A 12241-nucleotide genomic window follows, 5' to 3' on the forward strand; every position below is an offset into this window, starting at 1 on the left:
ACGAACAAAAATGTCTGTTGACACACCCACGGTGTGTTCCTAATTTCTTAAATTAATGGGAGGGTGTAAAAGTTACCAAAGTAATCATAATTCCAAGTACAAAAATGAACTACAGGTTTTGTTTAAAAAATAACTCAAGTACATCTTAACTGTCTAAAGAAGAAAACTGAATTGGCAGAAGTTATGATTTATAAAAATTCAACAGAAATGGCCAGAACACCAGACATGTACGCATTGTTCCAAGAAGCATTTATAAAACAGAAGGTGGTATTTACAACAGACAGAAGTGTTTACAAATCCAGCTTAGAGCAGTGAAATGACCTGCATTTTATCACTCAATTCATTTTTAATCCAAATCTTTATTTATGGGTCATTTCTCTTAAATAAAGTAGACTAAATTATCTCTCTGAACACAAACAACTGACAGGTCAAACAGAAAAAAAAAATCTTTCTTTTCCATATTTATCACATTTTTCTTTTATATATAATTATTCCTCCATGTAAAAAAACCCATTAAACCAGCTGCAGAGACCTTAAATATAAGCAGAAATCAGTATCAGCCAATAAAAACTAAAGAATCGTCACATCTTTGACGCTCTCTGCTCTGTGAAATGAGTGAAGCCGCCATTTTAAAACCACCAAAGCGACAAAGCCGCAGATAAAACATCTCTTATCGACCTTCTTCCTCCTAAGAAGTAAACGTTTGTGAGTGTGAGGCACTTGCACTTACACGCTAGCGTGGGGCTTCTTCTTGGAGAAGTCGCAGGCCAGGCCGAGGTCTGAGATCCGAACGTGGCCGTGTTCGTCCAAAAGGATGTTGGCCGGCTGACGGAGGACGACAACAAGCAGAGGTTACCACTTCACATTCTGAGCAGACGCAGACAGCAGAATTCGGCCTCCTGTCCTGGTTTCCTTCTGTGACTCTCTCGTTCTTTTTCACTCTGCAGCGCTCGGTGTTGACGTATCATTCGGCTTGCACTCGACTGTTTATGGAAGCTCTGAAAATGTTCCCTGAACTCCTGCAAAATCTTGGCTATTGTTATGGCAACCCGTCCAAACAACAGAACCAGAGCTAAAACAGGGGAAAGGCTGAAAACAAGGATTTTCATGTGGATGGGTGTAGTTAAAGCTTGTTGTTCTGCTCTATGCAGTGGCAGCAGGTAGGGGAGATCCCTGACAGACACCCTTTATTCATACTTTTTTTCTACTTCTATTAATGTAATTTAGGCAAGATGAAAAGCCTTACGTCAGCTGTCAAGGTTCATCCTGTAATTTGATATTAAAAATGTACGAGGCAGTGTTGGAAATTAAATGAAACTCAAAGAGCAATGACTAGATTTGAATTATTAAAATCTCCGATTGGCAGTAAAGGGAAACGCTGACAGCCCAATAGAGCGCCCCCTGTGGCCTGGCTAGATGTGGTTATTCAGTGTGGAACAACCTGTCCCCTTCCTCTCCTCCCTGTGGGGGCGCTGCAACAAGAACTACTGAAAGAAATGACATGAAAACGTCTGAAGAAAATACTGAGTACAATTTCAGTCTTCATGAAATGTAAGCAAATATGGAGCGGAGTCAGAGTTTCGCGATTGGAGTATTTCTTCTTTGTCTTTGGTAAAAGACCACATGCCATTTCTCTAACAAGTTTGTTTTGGTTGCATTTACCCAGAATGCCCTGCGCTGTAGTGTACTTCCTGCTTTTGGAGCGCTCTCTGGTTCACTTGGTGTTCACATATGCATTTGAACCAAGTCAGAGTTCACTCTAACCATACCGAGACACAGCAGGCTCTTTATGGCGCATTGCAGCCGTTGTAATTTACAAAACTTTAATAAACAATAAAAACTGAACTATTGCCTCGTTTGCTCACAGAACATGGAGATATTAATAACACTTACCAAATAGGAAACCATAGTTTGCTACATTTTATGTTATGGCTCCTACAGTAGCAATTACGTAAAATTAAATTAAAGAAATTTGCTTTCATGCATCTTGACAAAAAACAAACTGTTTTTAGATTTCTATCTAGGAAGTATACATATTTTATTGGCAATTTTCTCAGCTTTAATTTAATAACAGAAATGTAAATATATAGACAGAACAGTAAACAAAAAATAGGCTTATGAACATTCATGTGACAGATTAATTCACATCCCACATTAGAACCGTCACTAGCTATAGCAGCTAATCGGTGTTGTCCTATCTGGTAATATACATCGATGTGCTCGATGCCACTTTGGCATTTCAGGATCAGCGGCTCACCTTGAGGTCTCTGTAGACGACGAAGCGGTTGTGCATGTGCTCCAGACCCAGGATGATTTCAGCAGCATAGAACCGCATCTCTTTCTCACTAAACACACCGTGCTGGGAGAGGTGGTAGTGCAGGTCGCCCCCTGAACACACAGGAACAGTGTATCATAACACTGATAACGACGTGCTCTAAGTTTTGTCTGAAGAGTGAATATCGTTGAGAGCGGGAAGGAGCCCATCAGCCAGAATCGGGTTGTGTGATCCAATCGGCCCGTCTGAGGATGAAGCCTCAGAGTTTGATCTGGGATGATGAGTCAGAGGTCAGCCTACCGTTCATGAGGTCCAGGATGAAGCAGAGCTTGTCGGGGGTGTGGAAGGCGTACGTCATACACACGATGAATGGGCAGTCCTGGAAGGAAGACAGACACATCGTCATCATCATCATCAATAAGTTTAAACTTGTTTTCATTCAGTGATGCTGTTACATCTTTGATTCAAATTCATTTCCTGATGATCAGGAAATGACATAGACATGGGCTGGGTTACCATGTCTATCACCATGGTGACTCAGACCGGTGCTGACCTTCCATCTATCCTAGACTTTTACAGGTCAGTGATATCTGTGCAGACTCCACACATTCAGGACACAAACTGTTTAGACATTTACCTTTAGGTTTCCCTCAGCCTCTCTTTCTGATAAAAACAATGAACATCTTCCAGCAACTTTCCTGTGAAACCAAAGTTACCGTTCCAGTCTGTGTACACACACACACACACACACACCACACCAGCGAAGCTGATTCTCATTGTAAATGCAACAACAGTTATGTGTAATTTTAAAAAGTAAAAAGAGAAAATCTGGGGATCTTTACTTGCTTAGTTTTACATTTTATTTCATTTCCCTTTAGAATCAATAAAGTATTTTTGAAGAGAAAGAAGTGTAAGAGTGTGTATAGATAAGGTGACTACAGTGTGTGTTATCAGCTCAGTGCTCTTTCTGCAAGTGTCTTGACCCTGACTGTTAGATTTATCAAAAACCTCCAGACTATTGTTCCCAGAACAGCTGGTCAGAAAAGTATTCACACCCCTCTTACAGGCTGGTTCTGGTTGGCTGCTTACAGCACCTGTACAGATTTGGCACCAACAGGCTTCCTGTCTGATTCTGCACCGCTGTTCATAGTGGGTGGTTAAAAAACATAACTGTTCTGAGTTATTCACTGTATTAAAATAAACAAAGCAACACTTCAAGTTAAAATTATTTTCAGATTAAGACCCTACGGTGTCGACTGATCCACTATTCATTAGCTTTAGTCTTTAGCCTAAACGATGTCAACACAATGAAACACCTAACGGCTCCTTGGCAGGAAGAAGGCCGTTTCATTCTTCACTGTAAATATTAGTGTTAGTAGTAGAAGGACACACAGCCTGCTGCTGCTCCAGGTGGACAGAGTGCATTCTACCTCTAGGGATTACAGCTGGTTACATTACTACTCACCATCATAATGCCTCACTGTTTTTATTACGGACAAGAGAGTCTGACTGTAAAAAATTGATTAGCTGTTGTTGCATTTGACACCAGCACTAACAATCCATCTTACAGAATTGAATGATGTCCTGGAATTAACTGCACCAATTGCAGTTTTCTGGCTGATCACTGATCTTTAAAAGCCGTGACCTGCTGATTGTGGATGAACTTTTTGTTTTATCTGAAAAGTCGCAAAATATAGCAACAAAGTTGCTAAGTTGACAACAGTGGGGTGACTATTATTAACCACGCTGTGACTGTAAATCCTACCTGCTCAGAGTTCCATAATAAATGGAGCACTGACCAACATATTTGCTGTGTGTTGATGATTTTGAGGAGGGCACTTGACAAAATGTAATGTTTGTTACCAGCTTCTCTATAGGTGACTGGATGTTGTTTCTATGACTTTTTATTTTTGTGTTTTTATGATGTACAGCATTTTGAATTCCCTCGTTGCTGAAATGTGCCATACAAATAAACTTGATTAATTGACTGATAAAATTGCGCAAATTGAAATTATGAAAATTAGTTTCACAATTCCAATTTGAAATTTCAAATTTATGTGTTGCTTAATGGTAACAAACCAATTTTGAACAAAAAAAAACAAAAAACAAAAAAACATACGTTTTCCAATAAAAAGCTTTTGTTCTAGGATGAGGTGGTCTTTCAGCTGTATTGAAATTAGGGTATTTTGCAAAAAAATGCAATGGAAACAATATTTTCGGTGGAAAAGACAAAGAAGACGACAGGAAGCAGTAGGAAGATGGTGGTGCAGTATTTTTTTAACAAACGTATTTTGTGGAATTTTATGTTATTTAACGGAAACACTGCAATTGCAAAATTGTGTCTTTTCAACATTAGTGGAATATTGACAACGTTTTGTGCACATTTGCAATTGAAATGCAGTTATTGGCTGATTTTCAGACCTTTCTGGATTAAGGTAAGAACAGTGAATTGGTTTCACTTGTAAGTATCAGCTAATCTCCCAAAGTAAAAAGAATCTGGGCCGATTTGTCAGATGAACAATTTATCTGTTGACTCTTAGTTTATTCTAGTTTTGTTGGCGACCACAATGCTTAACAATTCCAAAATAAAGTGGCCACACACCACCAGAAAAAAAGGTGTGAGACGGCTCATTTTTATGTTCAAGAGCGTTCAGACCTCTACTTAATGCTGTTCGGTAGAGCTCATCTGACCCAAATATGAGGGTTATTACCAGGTCAGAATTGTAAAACAAAACCACTATTTCCCCCTTTAAACAGTTGCTTATGTTGGGTAAATCAGATGCCAGCTGTGTGCTACTGGGAGGTCTGAGCATCTGTCAGAACCTCTGACATGTAGATCTGTGCGGAGGAAAGGTTGCATCAAGCAGCTGATGTGAAGCTGTTTCACAGGACGGACGTCTGTGAGAAAACGGAGTGTTAAATTATGACTTACATGGCGTGTGCTAAAAAGCACACAACTGACAGAGGAGATCAGAGATGAAATGTCAGGTGAGAGGTGGTAAAACTCTGAATCGGCTGCGTATAAAACCTAACTAACCCACAGGAATGTGAGTTAGCGGTGTGATAATTTGTTTCAAACGACTAAAGCTTAAAGAAAAGCCATCTGGAGTCGACACTCACCCCTGTGCTGACTAGCGACAGCATGATTCTCTCGTTGAGCGCCAGAGTCTCGCCCTGCTTCATTTTGATCCTCTTCTTGTCCAAGCACTTCATGGCGTACCTGGAATCCAGAGAGCGTCAGAGGCATTACAACAAAGTGGGCGACACGGCCGGGTTTCTAACGGTTTCAGCTGTTTTGCTCACATCTTCCCCGTGTCGGCCTTTCTGCAGCCGTACACCTCCCCGAAGCCGCCCCGGCCGATGATCCGATGCACGCTGAAGTCGTTCATGGTCAGCTGAGAGAGAACAGAGAGAGAACAGCAACCTTTTATTATGATTTTTTTTATTCTAATGTTCTGTCAGAACATATAAAACTAAAACTAACAGACAGCAGTGTGTTATTGAAAACAAGCCATAATGACGATTTCTTTGCTGCTGTAGAGTAGAAACGATCAGATATTGATATCTGGACCGGTCCTGATATTGAAAAAATTCCAGATCAGATATTGGTGGTAATATACCCCATCTATAAGGACAGATCTATTCAGTCTAATTTCAAGTCTTGAGACTCATTTCTGAATAGTTTGCTCATTTCTGTTAAGATGAAGGAAAGTGAGGTATTCCAGCTTGGATGATTCAAAAATTAAGAATCAATTTTTACTATCAATAAATCAATCAATCAAATTTTATTTGTATAGCACATTTCAGCAGCAAGGCATTTCAAAGTGCTTTACATCATTACAAACAGAAACACAATGCAAGATAGAATCAACAATCAAAACACAACATTAAGTCAAGTTCCATCAATAAATTTGTGATTGATTACGTATCAAATACAATCCTAAACAGGTGGGTTTTTATTTGAGATTTAAAAGAAGTCAGTGTTTCAGCTGTTTTACAGTTTTCTGGAAGTTTGTTCCAAATTTGTGGTGCATAGATGCTGAAAGCTGCTTCTCCTCATTTGGTTCTGGTTCTGGGGATGCAGAGCAGAACCAGAACCAGAAGACCTGAGAGGTCTGGAAGGTTGATACAACAACAGCAGATCTTTAATGTATTGTGGTGCTAAGCCGTTCAGTGATTTATAAACTAACAACAGTATTTTAAAGTCTATTCTTTGAGCTACAGGGAGCCAGTGGAGGGACTTTAAAACTGGTGTTATGTGCTCTATCTTCCTGGTTTTAGTGGGAACGCCAGCAGTCAAAAGGAAGTCAAAAAAGTGGATTGGTGAATCCCCAGCAGAAACAACCGGAAGAATTAAAACTGCATTAAATTCTGAAATTATCTGATCATTTTCTACTCATAGTTGAAATGAGTTAATAGTTTTTGCTTTATACTTTTAGTTTCTGCTTAGGCTTGAGCTTCACACAACCACAAACGCTTTCTGGGAACTACACAGCTTAGACCAAAACCAATATTTTCCATAAGTTTAGAAGTTCAGTTTAAGAGCTTTTTAACATACAATCACAAATATTGGAATTCCATGTCATTACGTAGCCAGCCATGCAGGTCTAAATACAACTTTATTTTGCTTTGCATTTGTATACTGCTTCCTTTACTTTATCCTGATTAAATTACTAAAATAAAGTGAAAAAGAATAGAGTAATAAAGTGGACATGGCGGTGGCAGCATCATGCAGTGGCTGCTTTTCTTCAGCTTAGTCAGGGAAGCTGCTCAGAAGTAATGAGTTAGTTTATGAAGAAGAATGAAAGCTTCAGTCTCTAGTTGAACATCTGCAGTAGCCGCAGCGTCTGCATGACAAAAAATGCACACCACACTTTTCAGATTTCTAGTTGCGAAAATGTTGAGAATGAATTTTTCCCTCCACTTTGTAATTATGCTTGACTTTGTGTTGACCCATAAGCTAAAATCTGAATGAAAGCCACTGCAATCTGTGGCTGTAACATAACCATACACTGCTTTCGTATAGCACTGTACCATGTCATAATTACCGATGTTCTACTTTCGATCAAACTTTGTGTGTGAAGCAGACGTCACAATCTCGTACTCACATGGATGTTGAGTTCCACGTTCTTCCACTGGCAAAACCGAGTGAACTTGTCACTGAGGTCAGAACAGAAACAGGGTAAAAATGGGACTGTGCCAGCAGTGACAGCCATCGCTGCGTTTCCACACGTTCACCAGCTCACCTTTCAATGAACTTCTGGAAGATGTTCCCTCTCAAGCTGTCGCAGATCTCCACTATGTATGGCTGCAGCAGAGACACACAGAGGCTCAGCTCAGAAGCTTTATGAGAAACATTCACTTCTAACATGAACGCAGCTCTCGTTTTTGCTCATAAGACCAAAGAGAGAAACAGTAACATTTTTCAAGCATCTGTTTTAATAAACGGCCAACAGTTCCAGCTGAATGTACGATTTAAATATTGAGTAATAACACAGGAAATACTGGCATATGTATGGCGTATTTTGGAGTTGCAATGAGTCACAGGGGATAAGTGAGTAAACAGACTAATAGCCAGGCTGTGGGCTAAAAGAGGAAAAGAGTGATTTGATTTACCAAGATGCAGGCCAACTTTTGTCTGGCTTGTTCTGGACTTATTCTGCTGGGCCTTTCCTTCCAACAACTGATACTTAAGAGTAAGGCATGTGTACCAAAACTATAAAATATGAGACTTAACCTGGATGAACAGCATTAATTCAGGGAGGAGAGTATCAGACGTTGGCAGATCTCTATCTGCCAAACACAATGAGGTGTGTACTGTCACAGCTTACAGTGAAGACAGTAACGAGACGGTTTCTAATATACATTAGGAACCGGAGGAAATGGAAAACTCTTCCGACTGAGAAAAGTTAAAGCAGCTGAAAGGAGTGTGCTTGTTTGTTGCTATGGTTTCTCACTTTTTTCCCTCGTTCTGCAGGTGTAGAAGCAAACTTCTAGGGTGTTTTTTCTTTAGCTTTATTTCTCTACTACTTTTATCTCCTTTCCCACTAAACCTTTTCCTTCCTCTCCCTTTATTTTCCGTGTCTGTGTCCATTACAATTGAAATAAACCCAAAGACACATTGTCAAACAGGACACGTTAAAGAAAGTAAAAGACAAGCAAAGACTGTCGCACACCATGAGACACTGCTATATTATTTTATTGAGTCAAGGATTCCTCAAACATGCATGAAAGAATCAAGCCAACACTCCAGGTATGTTTTTGATGAAGGAATAACATTATGACATGATGTAAAGCTCAAAAAGTTGATTTACAGCATGACATAACTTCCACAGTGTCTAGAGACAGCAGTCTCTCTTTCCTGACCGGATTCATACTTTGCTAACTATCCGAGCAAAAATGTGAAAGCAAAAGTTTCACATCCATTTTGAAAAGCTGATTTTACACTCCATGAATCATAATCTGCTTCATGTTTGGTGTAAAAATGCAAACTCCTATGTGCTGGGAGGGTGTTTTACCTGGAAGAGAGTTGGTGGGACCAATTTCTTTGCCAGATGACTCTGCACATGGTCCACTGCCTTCTTGGAAAATGGCTGGGGAAAAAAAAAAAGGGGTGATTAAAGATGCAGCGTGAACAGTAGTTTCAGTTCTGCTTCCTCTGTGCGAGAAGGCTGTCCCCTGGGTCAACGTGCTGCTGCTGCAGGGAGGCTCCAGAGGTAGCTGGGTGTGTGTGGGCCGTTTTTAAGTTTAAAGTTATCACATCAAAATAATTATGACTCAAAAAGGTCTTAACATTTTTCTTTTTTGCAAAAACATATAGTTTACTGTCTTAGATACTTGGATTTCTTATCCATACTTAATGGTTGTTTCATTTTTAACGCTGAAATCTCATGATGAGAAAGGCCTTATAAATAAAATGTATTATTATTATTAATATTAGTTATCCACTTTAGTTATGTGCTAGTATGTTCTACGAAATAAACAGCCTGCTTAAATACGCATTGAAGTTTATGATTGCAGCATGTTGAGTTCTTAGGACTTGGGGACTTTTTGCAAGACGTTGTATATTTTATGTCTGCAAATTTGTGTTGACTAATCTAGAAACATTAAATTAAAAAAACTCTGAGCCGAGCTGCAAGCTGTGAACTGAACTGAGATCAGCAAAGTGAGAGAACGAAAGCGTCTGCAGCATCCATTCAGGTGAAGCTGCTATCTCAGACACACAGCCAGAGAGGAAAATGAAGCAGCAGCTGGATTTGGGTTTAAGGTTTTCTTTCCAACACTGCCGACATTTAAGATAATTCCAGATAAAATCTACAACCAATAAAAATGAGGCGAACTCGACGGATGCCGGCGTCCCGTTTAATCCAGTTTTAGTGCTTCGTGTAGCGACATCAGCGTTTTTTTTATTTTTATTGTTTGGCCTAGCTGACACAAGATGAGTACGGAAGTATTTACACACCTGCATCCTGACAGGGACATTAGCAAAATCAACCAATTGCCCTTCATGCAGCTGGGCAAACAGACAAGACTTTTCTGCACAATGAAAAGTCACTATCTAACAAACAAAGGAGGTTTTTAAATGTAATGCATTAAAAATATATATATATATTTTTTATTTAATACATTAGGTTTTTTGGTGGTGTTTTAACTAGCAGGTTTTTTTGTTTAGCTGCCTGGCAAAGTAAAAACACATGACTGATAGGTCGTTCATGTTAGAAACAACCAAGCATCTGGATGTGTAGCCAGAACTGAGAGAGATGGAATTGTAATTTCTGTGACTTCTTTCACAATCTCATAATTATGACCTTCAGCCTTTGTTTATGTCCAGATTTACACAGTCCAACTTCTTCTGGTGCAGATTTACGATGCATTTCTCATGTCAATGACCTAAAGGTCAGACAAAATGCAGCGTTCAGACTTTGGACGCTCTTGGACACACATCTGATGAAGTTCCACATATGGAAGTGGCACAAATCACATATTTTGGGGGGGAAAATGTCGGAACTCGGTCGTTCAGAGCGCTGTGAAAAAGTCAAACACAGGCCACATTTTGGGGAAAAAAATAAAATAATAGTAAAAAATCTGATTTGAGTCGCATTCGCTTGCTGTGTGAACGTAATCTTTGGCGGCATGTGCTTCAAATTGGAGAATTTTAACCAGAAAGACTGACCTTGGCATGCTGCTTAAAGAACGGTCTGGTTCAGAACTTTCACAGCAAGATATGCCATTTAAAAACACATATGGTGCAGCAACATGGAACCTGATCTGAGTTAATGAATCATTCCATCTGACTTAGGAGCTGAATGAATCCCCCGATAGAAATGATTCATTTTCTGCTTTAAGTTGAAGTCAGCAGCATGGTGGAGGCTGCCTGACCGACAACAGGTGTCTCTCTCTGTGCATCCTCACATGTGAACAGGACAGCAGCTCCTTCATGATGTAGACGTCATAAATCTGCCGGCTGCGGCTCAGACGCTCCTCCTCAGAGTCCAGCTTCTCGTACTCCTTGATCTGAAACAGAAACGGGACTCAGACTCACAGAGCTTCCTGGGGGGCTAAATGTGGCTGAGCTGGATTATAAGGGCCTAATGCCACCCACACACACACACACACACACACGTCCGACTTACTTCTTCGTAGAACTTGAGCTGAGGCACAGCCTCGTCGATCTCGTTCATACAGAAATCTTTAAACAGCAGGAATCCTGGGAAAAAACAAAAGACACAAAGTGGTGAGAAAAAAACCTACATGTTCACTGATGCAACTAATAAAACTGTTCATAGTGTTATAATCACTAAATAAAATGACAGCTTTCCGTATAACAGTGAAGTGATTCCTGAGTGACCGTAAAAAACAATTCGCACATATACACACATATATATATATATATATATATATATATATATATATATATATATACATACATATACAGTATATACAGTACAGACCAAAAGTTTGGACACACCTTTTAATTCAATGACTTTCCTTTATTTTCATGACTATTGACATTGTAGATTCACACTGAAGGCATCAAAACTATGAATAACACATGTGGAAATATGCACTAAACAAAAAAGTGTAAAACAACTGAAAATAGCCCTTATATTCTAGTTTCTTCAAAGTAACAACCTTTTGCTGTGATTACTGCTTTGCACACTCTGCATTTTCTTGATGAGCTTCAAGAGGTCGTCACCTGAAATGGTTTTCACTGCATAGGTCAACCTGCTCTGTCAGGTTAATAAGTGGGATTTATTGCCTTATAAATAGTCATGAAAATAAAGAAAACCCATTGAATTAGAAGATGTGTCCAAACTTTTGGTCTGTACTGTATATATATAACTAATAAAATCATGATCCCTTCAACCGCCATCTTTTAATTTGGTGTTAAAACAGAGTTCCTTTTGTATCCCACAGTAATATGAAATATGCTCCTTTTTAAGAAATGTGTTTAATGTGGGGGGAAAAAAAGAGAATCACTGCAAACGTCTATGTATGAAAGATCTAACAGATGTGACCGAGTTGTAATGTTTAGAAGCAAGTGTCTCTATGTTGCATTTGAGATCAGAGTCTACCATTGGCCGAAGCCTCACTTCCTCTGAACCCACTTCACAAAAAAATTTAATAAAATAATTGAGAAAAAAAAAAATACTTCGACTGTTCTATTAAATAAGATGTCAGAAAGCATATTCTAACTGACTGATTATGACAATGTTTACACTAAAGTCAAAGACAGACGGACGACAAACAGGTAAGATGGATGGATAGCTGACTGGCTAACGGATTGCTTCATGAAAACACTTGAATCAAGTTCTCCACTTCTCCAGACTACACAGGAAGCATGTACTGGTAGAAATCCTTCTCCCAAACATACTAATATATATTAATACATACACAGGCAGGATGCATGATCCTCAGTGAGAACAAACAGCAGCGTTACAGAATCTGTGAACCAAGCTGCAGCCT

General features: G+C 39.4%; 1 protein-coding gene across 1 annotated transcript in view; it reads right to left on the minus strand.

Moving 5' to 3' along the window:
* The window catches only part of grk3 (G protein-coupled receptor kinase 3), a 74107-nt gene that overhangs the window by 19568 nt on the left and 42298 nt on the right, over positions 1 to 12241 (minus strand). The window contains exons 3-12 of the mRNA XM_023338119.1: positions 10909 to 10982; positions 10688 to 10789; positions 8794 to 8868; positions 7522 to 7583; positions 7384 to 7435; positions 5579 to 5670; positions 5396 to 5495; positions 2576 to 2654; positions 2258 to 2388; positions 731 to 825 (exon numbers count right to left, since the gene is read on the minus strand). Coding sequence (XP_023193887.1) covers positions 731 to 825; positions 2258 to 2388; positions 2576 to 2654; positions 5396 to 5495; positions 5579 to 5670; positions 7384 to 7435; positions 7522 to 7583; positions 8794 to 8868; positions 10688 to 10789; positions 10909 to 10982 — 862 coding nt within the window. The remainder of the gene's footprint in view (positions 1 to 730; positions 826 to 2257; positions 2389 to 2575; positions 2655 to 5395; positions 5496 to 5578; positions 5671 to 7383; positions 7436 to 7521; positions 7584 to 8793; positions 8869 to 10687; positions 10790 to 10908; positions 10983 to 12241) is intronic.

This window comes from Xiphophorus maculatus, chromosome 8 (assembly GCF_002775205.1).
Source record: "Xiphophorus maculatus strain JP 163 A chromosome 8, X_maculatus-5.0-male, whole genome shotgun sequence".
In the NCBI taxonomy this organism is placed as follows: Eukaryota; Metazoa; Chordata; class Actinopteri; order Cyprinodontiformes; family Poeciliidae; genus Xiphophorus; species Xiphophorus maculatus.